Source organism: Nomascus leucogenys, chromosome 13 (genome assembly GCF_006542625.1).
Source record: "Nomascus leucogenys isolate Asia chromosome 13, Asia_NLE_v1, whole genome shotgun sequence".
NCBI lineage: Eukaryota > Metazoa > Chordata > Mammalia > Primates > Hylobatidae > Nomascus > Nomascus leucogenys.
In genome coordinates this window covers 45,850,696-45,871,276 of record NC_044393.1, presented here as the reverse complement: position 1 = coordinate 45,871,276, position 20,581 = coordinate 45,850,696, and the positions used below count along the sequence as shown (strand labels likewise).

General features: G+C 46.8%; 1 protein-coding gene across 3 annotated transcripts in view; it reads left to right on the top strand.

Moving 5' to 3' along the window:
* The window catches only part of SLC24A3 (solute carrier family 24 member 3), a 509,497-nt gene that overhangs the window by 60,550 nt on the left and 428,366 nt on the right, over nucleotides 1-20,581 (top strand). For 2 of the 3 annotated variants that reach the window (XM_003268234.3, XM_030826204.1), the window contains one exon: nucleotides 11,123-11,251. In XM_003268234.3, coding sequence (XP_003268282.3) covers nucleotides 11,123-11,251 — 129 coding nt within the window. Of the gene's footprint in view, nucleotides 1-6,570; nucleotides 6,584-11,122; nucleotides 11,252-20,581 lie in introns of those variants that run through there. The other variant, XM_030826205.1, reaches the window with a different exon arrangement.

Below are 20,581 nucleotides of genomic sequence, written 5' to 3'. Positions count from 1 at the left end.
TGCCATCTGCCCCCCCTTTGCTCTTCCCTTTCCCCTTCTTTCCAGCTTTATCACCCTTTGAAAGCTGAAAGCTGTCTTCATTGTGAGACCCATTGCACAAACACCTATACAGGTTGAGTTGAATTGGCTTCCTGCACTTGAGTGTCATTCAGTATAATGGTAGTGGGTGGGGTATGGCTGACACAGATGCCCCCTGTTGCCTGAGAAACCTGTGGTTCATTTCACTCTCCATCATCAGGTGAGGTGGGCACACAATTATAGTATTTGCTCCTGAGTCCTGTATAATAATAGTTGAGACCCAGCAGGCTCCTGCTTTCAGTGGGGGTTAACTGTAGGTCTACAGAGTTATTGCATGAAGAGAACATCCTGCATGCGTACCTTCATCATGACTCTTCTTCCTGCTGGACAGAACCCACTACCGGTCAGAACATCATCTTCTTTGCGTCCATTCCTACGATTTCTCTTCCAACAGCACCCATTTCATTGGGGCTGCTCTGTCCAGCCTGATTGGGAGTCCCTGGGATTGCTTGGAGCTACTACACAATGCATTGCTCCTGAACTTGCATTTTCCTTTCTGAAACACAGCCCAGTTGGGGTGCACATTTGCATATGCTTGTAGTGACTCAGATCCTTTCATGTATGTGTACATTCACTTAAAAATGTGTAATTGAGCCCAGCTGCTCAAAGTGGTGCTTGGACCAGCAGCACTGGCATCCACTGAGAACTCTTGAGAAACACAGAATCTCGGTGCCCACCCCAGACCTCCTTACTCAAAGTATACATTTTAACAAGGTCCCTACATTACATGCATGCATGCTCTTTAGAGTTTGAGACATATCTTAGTTCAGGCTGCTATAACAGAATACCATAGATTTGGCAGCTTAAAAAACAGCAGTTTATTCCTCACAGTTCTGGAGTCTGGAAGCCTAAGGTCAGGGTGCCAGCATGGTCAGGTTCTGGTGAGGGCCCTCTTCTGAATTGCATACTGATATATTCTTGCATCCTCATGTGGTGGAGAAAGGGCTGCAGAGCTCACTAGGGTCCCTTTAGCAAGGGCACTAATCCCATTCTTGGGATTTGGTGGATATATTCTGGTCTTATTACCTAATTACCTCCCAATTGGGAGCTAGGATTTCAACATATGAATTTGCCACCAACATTCCATACTTTGTAAGAAGAAACCCCATATTGGACATTGTATGTATGTGAGTGTGGGAGAGAGATAGAGTTAGAGGGGGAGGGGGAGGAGAAGGGGTGGATGAAGAGAGAGAGAGAGATACTAGAAGAGAGGAGAGAGAGGGGAAGGGTCTTCATCTGGTGGGGCCAGTCAACATCCCTGAGCTTTGAGCTACTACAGATTGTGAAACCTGGGGAAAGACATCAATTGGCAAAGGGTGGCAGGAGAGCTTTTGAAGTCCAGCAAGGGCCAGAGGAAGGGGAGCCTGAGGAGCAAGTGTTGCCTTGGGGCTGAGCTTGGGCCCTTGAAATACCTGAAGGCCATCACAAGAAAGGCAGGCTTTGAGCAGAGAACTCCTGGGCTCAGCCCTATAGGTCATTAGAAAAACCACATTTACGTTATGTAGTAGTTCAATGGAGAAAGATGGAGATGTTCTGAAAAGAGAAAGCTCTGAAACCACGATACTGGGACTTGATTTTGTGAAGCCTTCTGAAGCAATTTCAAAATGGGAATGCCAACCTCACTAATGATCAGGGAAATGCAAATTAAACCCACAGTGTAATACTACCTTACTCCTGCAAGAATGGCCATAATTAAAAAATTTAAAAAAAAGATGTTGATGTGGATGTGGTGAAAGGGAACACTTTTACGCTGCTGGTGGGAATGTAAACTAGTACAACCACTGTGGAAAACAGTGTGGAGATTCCTTAAAGAACTGCAAGTAGAACTACCATTTGATCCAGCAATCCCACTACTGGGATCTACCCAGAGGAAAAGAAGTCATTATATGAAAAAGACACTTGCACACGCATGTTTATAGCAGCACAATTTGCAATTGCAAAAATATGGAATCAGGCTAAAAGCCCATCAACCAAAGAGTGGATAAAGAAAATATGATATATGTGCACCATGGAATACCACTCAGCCATAAAAAGGAATGAAATAATGGCATTTGCAGCAACCTGGATGGAGTTGGAGACTATTAGTCTCAGTGAAGTAACTCAGGAATGGAAAACCAAACATCGTATGTTCCCACTCATAAGTGGGAGCTAAGCTATGAGGGTGCAAAGGCATAAGAATGACTCTGGGGACCTGAAGGGAAGGGTGGGAATGGGGTGAGGGATAAAAGACTACACACTGAGTATAGGGTACACTGCTCAGATGATGAGTACACCAAAATCTCATAAATTACCATTAAAAATCTTATCCATGTAACCAAAAACCTCCTATTCCCCAAAAATTATTGAAATAAAAATTTTTAAAAAGAAGACTGTTGGCAGATATGGGAGAAAGCGTATTCAGGTGGCCACACCCATGTGGATGCTGAAACATCTTCAGCAGGGGCTTAGGCCCCTCTCCCTTTCTCCATCAGAACTTCTGCTTTCTATGTGCTGCCCGCCCAGCCACTGGGGGTGGAAGCCATTTCCCTGATCCTTGCAGCCCTCTGCCAGGCACTTGCAGGCTCTGCAGCCTCCCTTTGCTGATCCTTCCAGGAGGGTTGCCCCTCAGGGTCTGGGAGCAGTAACTCAGACTCCAGTGGTCTCAGTGAGGGGCCTTCCTGGTCCTGGGGATGTTGAAGACTGCATATTGGGCCTTAGAGATGGAGAGATCAAGCTGTGCACTGTGCTTGAACTTTGAAGGCATGCAACAATGTCTGTGAGTGGAGCTGGGATAAAATAGTAAGCACAGGCTGTCAGGCTTCTCCAAAATTGCTGGGCACGTGAGTCACCTTGTGAAAATGCAGATTCTGATGCAGCATGCTGCCTGTCTCACAAGCTTGCAGGTGATGTTGATGCCGCTGGTCTAGGGACCACACTTTGAGAAGCAAGGCTGTCATGCAGACAGTTTTGTCCAGCGATCCAGAAAACCTGGATTCTGGCTCAAGCTTGCCACTAAAATTCTTCGGCTTATCATTTAAACTTAATCCCCAGGTCAAGGGGCATGGCCCTGAGTGGTGGGACCCATGGACCTGGGATCTTTTCTGTACACTGTGCCTCCCTCCTCCCTTGGTGGTTCAGTGACTACCCAAGTGGTGGCTCTAATGAAACGCTAGGACACGATGGCTACAGCATCCAGGCTGTCACTTTGGGAGGTGGGGAGACACAGCTAAGAAAAACCACAACTAAAAAACACAACTGAATTTCCCTGGAGCTTACAACCTGCGGGTGGGGGTCAGGGATGCGTGATGGAGTAAAGATGGACAGGTTTTTGTGAAGGGAGTCCTGGAGGGTCCAGGAAGGCTTCCTGGAGGGAAGGTTTCCCTCTAGAAGAAGTGGGAGAATATGTGGGCTTCCCCATCTTTGTGCCAGCCTCACAACCAACTTGCCTTGATCTGCCAAACAATCATAGCAGAATCTGTCTTTGGGACCAGTTTGGACTTCTGGCTCAGGGCTTTGGTCCAGGTGCTTTGGGCCATCCCTTGTTCCCAAGGCCACCCTTGCCAGGAGCTCAGCCAGTCTCCCCTCCTCATACCTAACCTAGGCCAGTGTGGGTAAGGCCATGTAGGGGTCGGTGTCATGTGGGATAGGAAGGCAAAGGGATTTTGATGGGAAGTAGGGAAAGAGCCGGGCCTCTCTTTGCCCTCCCATAGGGGAGTTGCACTGGGATGGGTGATGGGGCCATTCTCCAAGGGTGCAAGACACAGGTGAACTCCACAGCCTCACAGCAGAGCCCTGAAGTCCCAGCTGCTGGCTTAGCTGCCCCTCTCCCTTTCTCCATCAGGACTTCTGCTTTCTCTGTGCCGCCAGCCCAGCCACTGGGGGTGGAAACCATTTCCCTGAACCTTGAAGCCCTCTGCCAGGCGCTTGCAGGCTCTGCAGCCTCCCTTTGCTGATCCTGCCAGAAGGGCTGCCCCTCAGGGTCTGGGAGCAGTAACTCAGACTCCAGCGTGCCCAGGGATCTGCTGCGGATCTTGTGAGATGCAGATTCTGACTCTGGTCCAGCCCCAGGAGGTGCCAATGCTGCTCCTCCTCTGATCGGAAGACAGGGACTCCATCCAGAAGACAGAAGATCTCCAAGCCACAGGAGGCCATAGGTTCTGTTTAAATCCTCTTCCATGAGCTGTCTCCACAGCCTGTCCAATGGGCAAGGAGATGCTGAGAACACCCCCTTGGGCTGGGTCAAGGTCTCCCTCTAATGTCCCCAACTCAGCGATGACAATCACAGGCATCACCTCTTAACTGGATGTAAATTTCTCACCAATATCAAGGTGCTACACCTCCACTCCAAGAGGAACCCCAGGTTGAAAGTTGAGCCTTTTCAGGCCTTCCAATAGGACAGGCCTCCCTTTAACCCAAAGGAGAAGAGGGGAGAAGGCACGAAGTGCCCTGCCTCAAGTGGGCGGGTAGCTAGGGTCGCCTTCTCCCCTCTTCCCCTCTGGGTTAAAGGGAGGCCTGTCCTATTGGAGGGACTGAAAAGGCTCAACTTTCAACCTGGGGTTCCTCTTGGAGTGGAGGTGTAGCGCCTTGACACTGGTGAGAAATTTACATCCAGTGTAAGAGGTGATGCCTGTGATTGCTGCCACTGAGATGGGGACATTAGAGGGAGACCTTGACCCAGCCCAAGGGGGTATTCTCAGCATCCCCTTGCCCATTGGACAGGCTGTGGAAACAGCTCATGGAAGATAATTTAAACAGAACCTATCGCCTCCCGTGGCTTGGAGATCTTCTCCCAGCCACCTTCTCTGGATCTTCCCTTCTCTGACTTTCTGGAAGCTTTGAGGCAATTGAGGGGAATGAATGTACGGCCCTGTTAGCCTCTGGCTTCCTCCTCTCCTGCTGGGTTAGGAGAGCTCCGTTTGGGGGATGTATAGCCCTGTTAGCCTCCAGCATCCTCCTCTCCTGCTGGGTTAGGAGAGCTCCTTTTGGGGGCTGCAACCTCTCCACAATTGGTGCTCCTTTCCAAGGACCGTGAACAAAAGCACAGGGAAGCTCTTGCTTCAGCTGGAAAACCCATGAGAAAAATCCACCTGTACGAAGCCAGGGTCTCTACTGCTCCCCTCTTCACCCACAGAGGGTGAGGACACCAGGCTCATCCTTCTGAGACTTTAGGGGGAGGGGCAGGAAAGGGGTCATTTGGAGAGCAGTGCTGCTCACTTGAGTCTGCAGAAGGCGTCCGCTGGCTGTGGGCTTATGCAAACCTGACCTCCAACCCCGGGGTGAAGACCCAGAGTGTACAGAGTGGAGGCAGCTGTGTAAACTGTAGGGTGGGGTATTTATAGCCTTAGTGAGGAACACCAAACCAGCCTAGAGAGCCTGAGTTAGTGCTGCCGCCCTTGGCTGTGTTTCTTGTGCCGTTAACTGAGTTTTCCAGACATTCTTTCTCCAGTGTTGCATTCGGCTTCACAAGACTCAGTTTCTTCATCTGCAAATGGGAGGCTGTTGCCATGGCTCTCTGAGTGTTTCAGCCGGATGGTTCTCTGCATCCCAGTTTCCAAAAAGAAAAGCAGTATTCCAGTTCACAGGGAGGGGAGAGTTAATACGTCCTCTCAAAGGAGCTGCTATGCCCCTAAGGGCACTTCCCTGGGCTCCTAGAGCTCTGGGACAGGTGAGAAACACATACCTGAGCTTTGCAGTCAGCTCTGGCCTAGGGTCCTGGCTTGGCTGCTTACCCCCATCAGCATTCCCTGCAAGAGGATGGAGTGAGATGGTACAGGAAGGGTGCTTGGCACATAATAAGGGGCATAAAAGATAATTTTGCTGATGATGCAGCAAACTTCCTCGTCTGCTGCCACCACAGTGTCTGAAGGAGTTGAATCCTCTTGTCAGAGAGCAGGCAGCTCCACCTTTCCACCAGGCCTGGGGCTAGTGTTTGGGAAGGGTTTGCAAGCCCTATGGGACAAGGTTCACATAGGAGACAGTGTTAGGGTGAAGGCTGCTAGTCAAGGCTATTTGTCAGGGGGCATGCAGGGAGATCCATTCTTGGTGTCAGAAATCCTTGGGCTCTCTAAGCCCCAGTTGCAGGGAGGAGGGCGGTAGGGGAGGAGGAGGGAGGAGAGCACAAAAGGGTGAGCACACAGCTCTGTAATGGAAACTTGGCGTCCAGCCTCACTTTGTGTCCTTCCTTAGTGCATGCGGCTTGCTTCTCGAGTTGAGAGCTTGGTTTCCTCCCCTTCTAGCCAGCATCCCGTGCTATCCCCACGGCCCACTCCTGTGCCCTCTTCTTAGAGCCTGCAGTCCTGCAGACTGCCTCCACCCGTGACATATGACATGTGAGCTTGCTGCCTCCCCTCTTCATCCCCTACCCCTCCCCTGACTAATTAGGCCAACATGCAACTTCCAGGGCCTGGCAGATGAGGAGCCAAGAATGCCATGGACAGGAGCCAAGTGTTTTTGTTGACATTGCTCAAGTATAGCTTTGTGGAGCGGCCTTTTTGCTGTAGCAGAGAAGTCCAAGGAAGCTGGAGAGGTGAGCAAGGGGAGAGCAGGGAAGATAGCCAGTGTGGGCGCCTCTCCGTATCCCCTTCACCTTCTCACCCTCCAAGCCTTCCCAGCTGCCCACCCTCTGCCCCACCTCCCTAAGTGCAAGAAGATAGCCCTCCATGTCATAATTTGTGGGACCAGCCCAGCCTCTAGGAAATCACACTGAGCACAGTGAGTTGCACGCAGTGGGACTTTAGAAGTGTCTCATTTCTTCGTTTGTGAACCTTTCATGGGGGATGTTCGTCCTCACTGCTGTTCCTAATTCAGTCACATGTCCCTTAACAGTGGGGATATGTTCTGAGAAATGCACTGTTAGCCGATTTTGTTCTTGTACAAACATCATAGAGTGTATTTACATAAACCTGGATGGTATAGCCTATTGCTCCTAGGCTAAAAACCTGTACAGCAAGTGACCGACTGTACTGAATACTGTAGGCAATTGTAACACAGTGGTAAATATTTGTGTGTCTAAACATTTAAATACAGCAAAGGGACAGTAAAAATATGGTGTTAAAATCTTATGGGGCTGACTGTGGTGGCTCATGCATATAATCCCAGCACTTTTGGAGGTCGAGGTGGGAGGATCACTTGAGGCCAGGAGTTTGAGACCAGCCTGGGCACCATAGTGAGACTCTGTCTCTACAAAAAATAATAAAATTAGCTGGATGTGGTGGCATGCACCTGTAGTCCTAGATACTGGGGAGGCTGAGGCAGGAGGATCATGTGAGCCTCGGAGTTTGAGGCTGCAGTGCACCATTGCACTCCAGCCTGGGCAACAGAGCCAGACCATGTCTCTAATTAAAAAAAAAAAAAAAAAGTTGACCACTCTCATATATGCCCTCCAACGCTGACAGAAATGTCATTTTGCGGTGCATGACTGTAATTTCTGGGGAAACGATCATCTTTGAAATAAGTCCAGTGAGACTTATTTACCTCTTCACTGCTAACCTATTATAAGGTGCAGGCTGCATTATTGAGCTACTTTACTACAGCTGTATAATGAAACCAGGATGGATTTCATCCTATCCCAGGATCTACCAAGAATTTGTCCTTTGAGGTCACTATACCTGGGTTCAAATCCTCATTCTGCTACTTGCTCACCGTGTGACCTTGGGCAAGATATTTAACCTCTCTGTCCATCAATTTCCTTATTTACAAAATGGAACTAGTATTTCCATGTAGGGCTTTCATCCATGAAGATAAAACATGGTGAAGAATGGAAAGGTTTCTGCACATCACAGACATTCAGTGAATGGAAGCCGTGCTAGCTATGAAATGATACTTGATGTAGCCATGGATTGGCTCTGATCTTAGGCAAATTGCTTATCCTCTGACTTAAGTACTCTAAAGGTAAATTGACCCCAGAACCAACTGCCTCTTCCTAGCTCAGCAGGAGTTTTGTGGGGACAAATGAACTGTGCTATAATATTGTCAAACTTGGTTCTCTGTGGGAAGGAAATGGATGCAATGCATTGCTTCATCTCTCAGACTCTGGTCTCTGTGTTATTATATCAGCCATCAGTGGTCAAATACATTTTTGTTGAGATAAAAGTTTGCAGGTTTTGGAATCCAGAGGTGCTGCCTTAAGAGTCTAATTCCTGAAGATATTGAATCATTATGTTTAAAAATCCTCTAATTTTCTGCTACAATAGCGGGCTTTATTTTTACATATCTTAATTGGTATCAGCTTTTCTCTCAGAATTATGGAACCATGGAAACTTGGCATATGAAGGAACTTTGGAAGTCATTGGAAGGGATACTTCTGCTTCTTTTTAAATCTTTGGGATCTTCCTGAACACTAAGATTACAGTACCACAAAGCATTTCTCCTTGACCCAGAGAACAGTGGAATGGCCACGCTGCTGGCCACAGCATGACTCTCTCTTTAGGTACCGTGTAGATGGGCAGATGCCATGGTGCTCGACCCATATTACTCGGTTCGGACCTCTTCAATGCCAGCTGGCACAGTGCATCTTCTAGCACCTGCCTGTCATTGCCCAAGGCCTTTTTCTGGGCATCACCTTGGACATCCATGTGGCAGATTGGAAATGCTGGGGGATTATGTCATCTTTCATCAGCTTCAACCAGTGTTAGACTAGGAGTAGGTGGATGAATACCAAAGCTTCCTCGCATCTTAGGTGTCCGAGATGCATGTCTACGTTGGCCCCCAAAGCTTTCCAGAGAGGTCAGTTTCTAGTTATTCATGATGGCAACTGACTTAAAATGCACCTACTATTAGCATTTCCTGTCCAACTCTGCTCTTCTACCGATTCTTCTTGGGATCACCTCCCATATAAACCACCTTCTCTCAAATCCTTCTCTCAGGGGCTGCTTCTGGGGAAACCCAGCCTGAAACAGAGGGGATGCCCTTCTCCACACTTTCAGATTGTTTGTGATAATATGGGAGTTTAAGGCTACTAACCTTAACGTTTCTTCATGAGGTTTTGAAACTTTTTGTCTCTGTTCATCACTATTCTTAACCATTAGAATCCGCCATTCAGGTTATCCAAACTACACAAATACCTTGCTTTAGCCTTGAATTATCTTTGATATTGTCCTCATAATCTGGGCTAAGCTGATACATGTGGCCCCCATGTAGAATTTTTGTATTTCAGGAGTCTGAAATTATTGTTTCTTTTCATTAGACTGCACATCCTTCCTCCGTTTTTTGGGGAAAAAAACCTGGAGGGCTCTCTTGGATGATATGCATAAACTGTAATTTGATATCTTGCTAAATTTACATGTGGAAGCAGGGTCTGTATTTGAGGAAGACCTCAGTTCATGAGCTACTGATATTATGTGCATCATGTTAGCTTAGGTGAGGTGCCCACAGGCATTGTGATTTCCAGACACTTCCATGAGTCTCACTTTCTCCACCTATGAAGTGGGAATAATTATTTCAACAAATACCTACTGAGTACCTGCCCTGAGCTAGCAGTGATCAGGTGCTGGAGAGGCAATGTCCACACTCTCTTTCTTTCTTGAGCAGTGTTGTGAGGTTTGAATTCAGTAACGAAGGAGAAATCATTTGGAAACTGAATCACTGCAGAAGTGGAGGAGAGGGCAGAATGCCCTCCAGCTCTTCAGTGACCACTTCGGACACTATGTTGGTGTGGCTGGGTGCACCATGTGGCCTTGTGTGAAGGCCACTGGGCCCATGGCTTAGGCCCATGTCTTGTGTTTCGATCCATTTTCCGCCCATGGCAACTTTGGACGTTCAAGAGGCAGCATTGCCTCAGGTCCCTTCTTCAGTGCCAAGCCCCTGGAAAGAGCCACTTTGGCAGCTTGGCTTGCTGTCTGTGTCTCCCCATGGCCCCATGACGCCAGGCCCCACCTGTCATGTTTCTGCCTTCATCTTACCTGATCTGTCCATGGTGGTCAAGGCTGTTGGCCACTCCTTCCTTCCTGAAATTCTCTTTCTGCTTACCTTCCACGACACCTGCTTTCCTTGCTCTTTTCCCTCCTTTCTTGATCCCTTCCTGAATCCTTTTGCTCTGTCTCCTCTCTGAAGGATATTGTGTTCTTCCATTCCTTCTCCCTGGTGCCCCCTCTTCTCCACCGGGAGACCCTACCCATACATGTGTCTCCCACCCTTCCCTGTTGCTGATGACTTCCCTGAGGCTTGCTGTGGCTCTGCTTTCCCCCCCGAGGTTCCTCCACTGACATTTGCATGGGTAGAATACCTCCCTTTCCGTGCTCTGCAGGCTCTTCAAACTCAGCATGCCCCAAACAGAATGCACTGCACTGGCCCCTTCAGTGTGCTCTTTAGCCTGTGTTCTTTCTTCTGGCACCTCCAACCCCACAGTCATTGCAGCCCTGAGCCCTGTTATGTGCTCTCCGAACCTACTGTTTCCTAGTTCATGCCTTCATCTCTTGTTCATTGAAAACATGCTCTGTGGCACTCATGAGCCTATGCTTTGGGGATGGCAAATTATGTCTTCACTTGATAACCCCCAGAAGCAGATCCTGTTGTCTGTTCAATGGTGGGTGGTTCATTTGGGGGCTGGTTTCAGGAGATACTGGCAGGGGCTAGACCTCGGTGGTCTGGAGGCAGCTCTTATTGACTCAGTGGAGCTGATTGTGTCCATCTCTTCCTAATACCATTTTCAATGATGTCATGTGGGTAGCTTGGCATTGGCTACAATGGGAATATTGACACCACAGAAGTTGGCCAGTGGCTACAAAACAGGGCTTTTCTCCCCCTTTGAGGGTTGGTTGTTAAACATTTCTCAGCATGTCACTGGGAGCAGGGAATTGAGACAGGGAAGGGGGAGCAGTTGATCAAGTGTGCTTTATCAAGACAGCTTGATCCCACTGGGAAGAATCTAGAATCCAGCTTAGAACACACACCTCAAAGTCATCCCACTGGTGCGACGAGGAAGCCTTCAGGCAGCTAGAGGCAGAGTGGCTGGGGGTGCAGGCGGGGCTGAACAAGTGATGGCTGCTCAGGGCACCGGGCATGCAGCGTCAGCAGAGGCTGAAACCTAGCTGTGAATGATGTGTGGTTATTATCTTTGTCTCCCCAGAGCTTGACCTCATGGACCTCATAGGGGAAGACAGAAAGTGGATGATGGGGAGGAAGCTGATGCAGGTGAATGACACTCTGACTTCCGAAGATGCTGGACTCCGGAACAGCAAGAACTGCACCGAACCAGGTAACAGTGCTGGCTACTCACGGGCAGCAGCTGTTATTTTCTCTGATTGTGGCTGAGGAAGAGCCAGCTGCTGTGTGTTTTCTTAGAATTTTAATCCAGAAAGCCTCTAAAAATGTTTAGGATGGGAGTCTAAGAAACTTTCAGGTGACATCCTAAGGGACTATTAAGTTGTGTTTTGACCTCTGTGTTCATTTTCTACTGGAGCTGGGGGTAAGTCAGAGACAGTGACACTCCTGACGCGGTACTGAGATCAGATGTGGAGGCTGATGCTGCCAAGTGAGAAACCAAGGCAGGAGCAGAATGGGTGAGGATGTTTTGTGGTTACCTTTGCTTTGATCGCTTGGGTCCTCTTTGGCTGGTTTTTAATCAGGAACTTTGTTTCTATCACAGTAGAGACACAGGGATTGGGCCAGATCGTCACCCACGATGTTGATCTTCTTGGAAGAGGCGAATATTAATTTATTGGTTGTTAGATTTGATATCTATTATGCCATTCCCCAGAAATATATATGGAACATTTTATCTCTAATGTTACTGAACAGAAAAAGAAAACAAAGCAGATCAAAGGGAATGAGGAGCTGTGAGGACCCAGCCCACCAAGCTCAGGGACATGACAGGCATCCCTCTGGATGAATGAGGTCCCTGAAGGTTTAGACCTGGAGTCGGTAAACTTGTTCTGGAAAGGGCCAGACAGTAAATACTGTAGGCTTTGCAGGCCACATATCACGTCTGTAGTGTATTCTTAAAAGAATTTTTTATAATGCTTTATCAATTTAAAAGCATTCTTATCTCACAGGTTGTACCAAAACAGGCGGTGGGATGGAGTAGGTCTGTAGCCATATTTTGCTGCTTTGACTTGGACCTCGAAGCTCTCTGGGGCTTTCGGTCCTTGCCTGGTGTGGACTTGGTCTCGTGTGCCACTGTCAAGGGCCCAGGAGCTCAATGACATGCTGATCCTACATCCAAAGGCCTGTCTCATCTTTAGTGTCAGCACGGAAGGATATAAACAATCTCCATTGCAGCCCAAAGAACTACAGGCTGTTGAGTACAGAAGACATGTCAGAGAATTGCAGGTCTGCGATCTATTGGGAAGATGGGTGGGAGTGCCCTTCCCACCATACTTAGACTCTTAACAATCAGCTTTCAAGCAAAGCTGAAAAGAATTAAAAATAGTTATCTGCCCTGTCTCCACCACCACCACCAAAAAAACGAAAACAAAAACAAAACACCCTACGTAGTCTATATTCCTCAAGCTGGAGAATCCAAGGGTTACTGTGGCTGTTGTTCCATGCTCACAAGGAGCATTTTTCACTTGAAAGTGAAGCAGCACATGGGCAGCTACATGAGTTAGAAACGAAAATGGGTATGAAGGGTCCAAGTGCCCCAGTGAGGGGCTGAACCACGTGTACTTTAAGAAACAGAGATTTCCAAGGACTAGCCTGAAAAGGCATGGCAGGGAAGGCACAGGTTCTGTGCCAAGAACAGATCTGGTCCTGTAGTCAAATAGTTTTCAACATCTTTCTCCAACTAATAAGCTGATTAGGATTAATCAGCTAATAGTATTAGAAAGCCCAGGTATCACTTCTGGTATGGGAAAGAATGGAATGAGACAGGACATGGTGACCAGCTCTGGGCATTAGGTTCAGCCATATGCAGAACCAGCAAGGATGGGGGGATTCTGTTCCCTGTTGCTGGGGTGTGTTTTGGGGGCAGGTGGTTGGTCTCTCTGTGAGTGGCATTGCTCACTGCATTGGGAAATACCTTTCTCAGAGTGACAGATGTAGAAGCATAAAGCACATTCAAAGTCATTCCAAGAGTGGAAATGACTCAGCCTCACAGATAGAAAAGAAAATGTCTAGGCAGATAAAAAGAACGCGAACCCAGGACCTGCCCGTGTTGGCAGGGGCCACACAGGGAAAGGGAGGAGAGGAAAGGCTTCAGGAGGAATATGGGAGGAAGCAAAAGCGAGCTGAGTCATGCTGCGAAAAGCAGGTCCAAAGGGAATATGGATCCAGGAGGGACAATCTTGATTTCCTCACCTGCAGACCAAAAGGACTGGGCATGGTTTCTGGGGCCCTTGATTCAGAACCAAATTCCACAGGGAAGATGATCATGCCTGAAACAGGAGAAGTTCTGTTCAAATCCTAACACATCAAGGGCTGGCTCAGAGCCCATGTGCTTCATGAAGCTTGCCTGGACCACCCTAGACTGCAGCATTCTTTTCTGACTGCTGCTGGTATAAAATGTCTCCACATGTGCTGTTAAATATGGACATTCAATGGCAATTTCAATTCAAATGAATTCAAACCAACTAAAATTAAATATTCAGATTCTCAGTTGCACCAACTACATGTCAAATACTCGATAGTTGGATCACAGATGACAGCACAGGTCCCAAAACGTTTCCATCATAGAAAGAGCTATTGGACAGGGTGGTCAGAACTTGCAGTTGTCTTTGGATGTATCTCCTGTCTTTCCAGCCCAATTGCAAACATCTCAAGGGTGTAGAGCATATATGTAAATCTGAGGGCCTTATCTCTAATCCGGGTCTTAGAGTCACACTCACCTGAAGCTGTGAACTTTGGCCAAATAGCCAGGTTCTCTGAGTCTCTGTGTGCTTCTCTGGAAGTTGACATCATCATTCTGATCTTTCATGATGGCTGTGAGAATTAGTAATAAAGTGTGGACAGCTTAGTGCCCTGGGTTTGATGGCACTGTAGTAGGAGTGTATTTGTGAATTTCCCACCCTCTGTCCTGGGGCATCATTACAGGTGGGGCACAGTGCAAGATTCCTAGAGCAACATTCTCCAGCTACTCCCTGCAGAGCGAGTCTGTCAACAGGCCACACCACAGGTAGCCCAGGTCTAAACGGACCGTCATCTAGACAGGAGGCTTCAGTACCATCTTCCCATGTAGGCAAGCCCTGAAGACCTCAGGCGTGGCAATGAGTGCCATCATCTCTGCTGCATTGACTGTTTCTAACAGGATCAGAACATTGCCACAGACACATGTGAGCCCTGGTTACCTCCATGTCCTTACCAGAATGCTGTTGAAGGTGGCTTCTCGGTCTGGACTAGACAGATATTTTATGAAAAAAGTTGAGAGCCAAAGCACCCATAAGGTCCTGATTTAGAAGCATCATTTTAATAATATTCATCTTCTCTGCCTCTAACCTGTTGTTGGGTGAAATGATTGAGCAGGACTGAGGTGAGGGCAGGGTTCCTTCTAAAACATTGTTCAGTTTTCCTTAAGAGGCCCTGGGCACAACGAATATTACTTGTGCTGGTTAAATATAGTGCTGTCTGCCCTCGAAAATCTTAAATAGAGAGGCTAGGAAGTGAGCCCTGTGGTTCCTGGACTCTCTCCCTCTCTATCTGTGATGATGTCAGCGGCAGCAGTACACTTAACAGAGCCTACGGAGCAGGCTTCCCTCTGTGCTTGGAGGAGTGAAGATTTACACAGGGACTTGAGTGTTTGGGGTGCAGTGTGTGTCCTGGCTGTCTGAGTTATGGTGGCAAGGTCACAGGCAGGAGTTAATTTGGCATTTGTCATAAAGTACACCCAGCTGCCACTTGTGATGTCATGGGGCTTCTCAGACTGTGCTGTCAGAAGCCCTGGCTTTAGATGCTATTAGAGGAAGCCTGTAGATTCAGAGACTGGAGACAGAGTTACCTCTATTCTGGTTATATTCCCTGTTGGGGCATGATTCTGGTTTGCCTCTCAGATGACCATTTCCTCACCTACAAAATAGATCTTCAACTACATTTATCCCTTCCCTTGCACAAATCGACTTATTCCAAGAAATTTCAAGAATAGAAATTCAAGAAAACTTCTTCCCCTAGACGCTCTCCCATTTCCCTTAATAACTGCTGTGTTTGCAGAATTCCATGCCATACCTCAAGCCTTCCTCGACTCCCTCTCCCCTCCTCCCCTTCCCTCTCCCCTGCCTTCTCCCTTTCTCTCTGTCTGAAAACCAGGAGCACAGAGTGCCCAGTTTTGGTGCCAGAGAAAGCCCAGGGTGCTGTCTTCTTATGACAGCTGCTACTTTAAGGATATATTACTTTATACATTTTCTGCTTTCAAAAAAATGGCACTGGGCGTGGTGACTCACGCCTATAATCCCAGCACTTTGGGAGCCCAAGGCGGGTGGATTACTTGAGGCCAGGAGTTCAAGACCAGCCTGGACAACATGGTGAAACCCCGTCTCTATAAAATGTACAAAAGTTAGCCAATTGGGGTGGCATGAGTCTGTGGTCCCGCTAGTCGGGGGGCTGAGGTGGAAGGATCGACTGAGCCTGGAAGATGGAGGTTGCAGTGAGCTGAGATCACTCCACTGCACTCCAGCCTGGGTGACAGAATGAGACCCTGTCTCAAAAAAAAAAAAAAAAAAAGGCATTTTTCCTTTGCCCCTTGAAGACCTAGTTTTGGTGGAAATTTGTGATTTTTTTTTTTTTTTTTTTTTTTTTTTTTTACCTTCAGAACTGCATGAACAAGACTGACCTCTGGGCTCCAACTTTTCTTTGCAATTGTTCCAGCTCTCTGTGAATTTTTAAGGTTGTTTTCTTAGCCTGACACTGCCGATTTCATCTGAAGCCTGGAAACATTTTTTTTTCCTTTTGGCAAGTAACACTTGAAATTGTTTACTCAGATGACCTATTAAGAGAAATTTAACTTTGAATAAATTTGATCCATGGAAAATTAAGTTAGCTAAATGTAATATTGAAGATGGTAGACAACTGTAGCAGAAATGAATTCTTTGTAATATTTATTTGTGCACTTTGCAGAATTTTATTTATACACTTTGCAGTCTGTCTCCAGAAAAATATATCATCTTCTGGTTTTTGGTTCCTTGATATTTTAAGGAAATGAGTTTTTCCTCAGAGTGCTTTTTTCGAATAAACTTTGAAAGAAGGAAAATATTTAAAATGATGGCCTTTGGTGTGGGCTTCACTGCGAGATCGCTGGATTTCCCTTGATAAAGGATCATCCCACTCTGTCTGGCTTAGCTGGGCCTAAGGCCTCGAAAGGTGAAGAGGACGCTTGGCCTGTGTTTCAAGACCAAAGTCAGGCTGGCAGGGCACTGCCCTATGGGGATGGCCAGGAGTGCCTACTGGTCAGGTGTTGACTGGCCCAAAGCCCACAGTTAGCAGTTAAATGTGAGCTGCAGTTGACGAGGGAAACCGGGAAGTCTATATGAGAGAAGCAACAGGAGGGGAGGTTCAAGGGGTGCCTGTGGTCCATAAACAAGAACTGGAGCCCAGGCACAGACCAGCAAGCAGAAAACATGAGTTCAGGGTACTGGCCATGAACAGTGTCAGGATCCCGCTGTTTGGGGTTTAAACTGTAACATCAGAGTGGGCTGGTTTAAAATCACAGGGCTGGACATGAGCAGTCTACAAAGCATGATAGGGCCAACATTCTCACCTTTTACATGAAAAAAACGAGAACCAGAGGGGATAAACAACCGCCCAAGGTCACAGGGCTTGTCAGAAGTGACATAGGGCCACCCAACACCCGTGCAGTGCTCAATACCCATTAATAATTGAATAGAAAATCTGAGGTCTGCACAATCTAGAGTAGCACTGTCCAGTAGGAACATGATGTGAGCTACAAGTGTAATTTTAAATTTTCTATTAGCTACACTACAAAAGTACAAAGAAACAGGTGAAATTAATTTTAATAATATATTTTATTTGACCAAATGCTTCCAAAATATAGAAATGACAAATTGCAATTAGGTTAGTGTGGTTATTGCTGGGTTTGAACCCAAGAAAGAACTAAGCTTAAAGACTTAAGATTCATCTGTACATTATTTCACTAGCTTACATAACTTGAACTTCTTTCTGAAGTTGTAATTCTCATAATGATTCAAATCATAGCTGTTGATATTCTTAAGTGGAACAGATTTGGAACTAATGTGATCTGCTTTTTAATTTGTATCAAATTGTTTACTGAATTATTTAGATAGGATAATAGTAGCTGCTGTAACAGATTTCTGTGTTAACACAAGAGAAGTTTATTTCTCATGGAATGTTCTAGTTTATAGTTGCACCTGTTGCAAGAAGGGGTCCATGGACTCCAGAGCCTTCTATCTTTAGGCCTTTCCCTCCTCAACTTGGCTTCCAAGGTTGCTGTGCTTCTTTGCATTAAGGGGAAAGAGCATGGAGGATTTGGGGTAGCAGGGTTTTATGGACTAGATGCTCACCGATGCTCACATTCCATTGGCAGAGCTCAGTCACATGACAACTTCTAACCTCAAGGGAGGCTGGCCCATGTACATTAGTGGAATGTAGAAAGAAGAAGAAACAGGTTTGGTGAACTGCTAGCTAGTCTCCGCTACATTAATTTCCCCCAAACTTGTTTTTTCTGAAAAAGCAAATTTCCCAATTTTTCTTTATGCTTATCTCATTTTCAAAAGCCAAATACCACCATTATAGAAAAATCATAACCCAAATTTATGTCTGCCAAGGCTGGCTATAGCTCTTGCTTTAATCTTCATAATTCTTCCCTCATCAAGTGAAACAATTTGATTCTCTTTTCACCTTGTGGGGGTCATCAGTGAGGTAGAAATTGTCCCAGTGGTGCCATTTGCAAATTGCATCTTTTCTTTGGTAATAAAAGAACCCTGGGAATAATAATGAATGCTTTTGTATAGATGAAGTCATTTGGCAATTGTGTGGAAAGAACTTGGGTTCTGGAGTAAATCCTAAATCCCAATTCCATCACTTTCGACCTATGTGATGCCAAGTGGCTTCCTACATTATTTGGACCTCATTTCCACCCTCTGTAAAATGCAAATTAAGTTGCCTTCTTCCCAGGCTTGTGGTAATCATTCAGTGAAGTAAGCTTTGCAGAGCAGCTGCAAATCATAGTATGTGCTTAATAAATTGTAGCCATACTATCTTTGCTACCAGAAATACAGTGGAAGGTAGACTGATGGAGATCATTTATAGGGAGTTTACCACTCTGCAGGCACATTAGAATTTGTGGGATTAAGATTGTTTTAATGATGAATAGATTATTTAATGTCATTCAGCAACAATACCACATTCTTACAGGTTGGGCTGCGTGTAGGAGACATACAGTGATATTAACTACGAGGCTTCTGACTAATAAGTTTCTGGCCTAAGAGTCCACTATGTAAACAAACAGGATGAAATAGGGAGTAGAGGATTTTCTACTTTATACTAATGAAGAGTTTAAAAGTCTCAGGCTGTAGCAGAAAGGGTCAGACACTATTTGTTTTTTCTAGCTTTGACATCCCTTTAGGGCATTTTTATTGAGGCATTTTTTTAAACACTGTTCTTTAAAAGCCGCCCAGGCAGCCTAATTTGGTGAGTGGTATCTGGAATCTTTCTGAAACACAGGTAAAGGATGATAAAACTCTACTCTTAGATGCAGAGATTTTGTGGATCTATTTGTAAAGTACTTTAGACATTGCAAAGCACTTTCACATTCATTAGCTCATTGGAACATGTTTGGCCCTTGGAACAAATACCTCGAGGTCAGGAAAAACGGTATTATGATGCCCAGTTGATAGATTAGTTAGTCTGAGAGCAAAGCAAGTTGAGTTAAAGAACTGAGAATTCAGTCATAAATGCAAAAACAGGCATAGGGATTATGGTTTCTAGTGGCTTCTGAACCCTTTTCCTCTAAGCCAGGGCTCAACAAACAAGAGCCCTTGGTCACAGGGGGCCTGTCGACTGTCTTTGTGAATAAAGTTTTATTGGAACACAGCCACACACATCCATTTTTGTGTTTCTATGGCAACTTTTGCTCTATGAAGGCTGAGTTGAGTAGTTGCAACACAGACCACAGGGCTTGAAAAGCCTAAAATATTTATTCTTGGTCCTTTACAGAAATGTTTGCTGCTGCCCCTGGTTCCAGGCTCTGTGACAGTTGCCTCATGTGCTCTGCAGGGGAGGTTGAGGCAGGAATGACATTTCCAAGGTCCTCTCTACTCTCCCTGATCCTTCCTCCGGGTAGTGCCCGTGCCATATTGCATATTTTTAATGTCACCCCTGGGCTGGGGGTCTGTGATTCAGGTACTCTCCCCTCCTCCTGCCCCCACCCTCTGGCAATCAAAAACTCCAATATTTTTCCTTTCATATGTTAGGGATCTGTTTAAAATTTTATTTGAAGAGTAAAAGTTTACCTCCTAAAAGAGCTTGAAACCACAGGCCTGGAACACCCCTTGCTCCAGAGCATCTGGGTCTCCAGACCACATGTCTAGTACTCATTCTACCTTGGAATTGCTTTCCTCTGGTGTTCCACAGTAAAGCAGCCACTTAGGGTTGTCCACCTGTACTCCTGGCTTGCTCTGCAATGAGGACAGTTTCCCCAGGGCTTATCTCACAGGCACCCCTGGAGCAGTGAGCAATGCACTCAACTGTGTGTAGAGGCCATGGGTATTACAGCGGCGTGCTGGGAACACCCACTTTGGGGAGTGGAGAGCCTGCAAGAGAAGTCACCTCCTGGTCCCAACACACCTCTTGGCTGCACTGTGGCCTATGACAGTGATAAGCCAGGAGGAAGTGCTGCTTCCTCCTGGCCTGGGAGCACATGTGGCCTTGGCCATGTTTCCAGCCCTTTGGGGTTCACTCCCACCCACCTGTCTCCCCACTCCTCAATCATTTCTGGAGCAGCAGTGTGCCCAGGGGACTTGGGGCTCTTTTCTTCAATCTCTTACTGAGATCGTTATACAGATAATCTCATTTTGCAGATGAAGCTTCAGGTTTAGAGACATGAGGGGCATCTCCAGGGTTCCCTGCTAGTTGGCACTAGAGCAAGGACCAGGACTCTGAGGTTGCCTGTCTCCCAAAGCCTGGTTTGTGTGTGGTCAGCTTTAGGTCACATAATCTGGGTTGCCAGGTGGGCTCTGTTCTGCCCCCATCTAAGCGCTCTCAGATGTCTTAGGACCACCACCACCAGCAGCAGCAGCCCCTGGGTGCCTGTTACAAATGCTCATCCTTGAGCTGCACCTGAGCCCTACTGGATTGGAACCTCCGAAAGGCAGGCCCAGCCATCTGGGTTGTAACAAGCCCTCCAGGGGCTTGTGAGGCACACTCAAGTGTGAGGACCCCTGGCTTAGCTCATTGGAGGCACCTGTGGAGATTTTAAACCCAGGTCCACCCCAGGCCAGGAAAATCTCAGCCTCTGGGACTGGGGAGCAGGTGTCAGAGGTTTTCAAGCTTCCAGGGGGTTATGGTCTGAGTGTTTGTTTCCCCCCAGTATTAATTTGTTGAAATTCTAACTCCCAAGGTGATAGTGTTAGAAGGTGGAGCTTTTAGGGGAACGATTAGGTCATGAGATCAGTCCCCTCAGGAATGT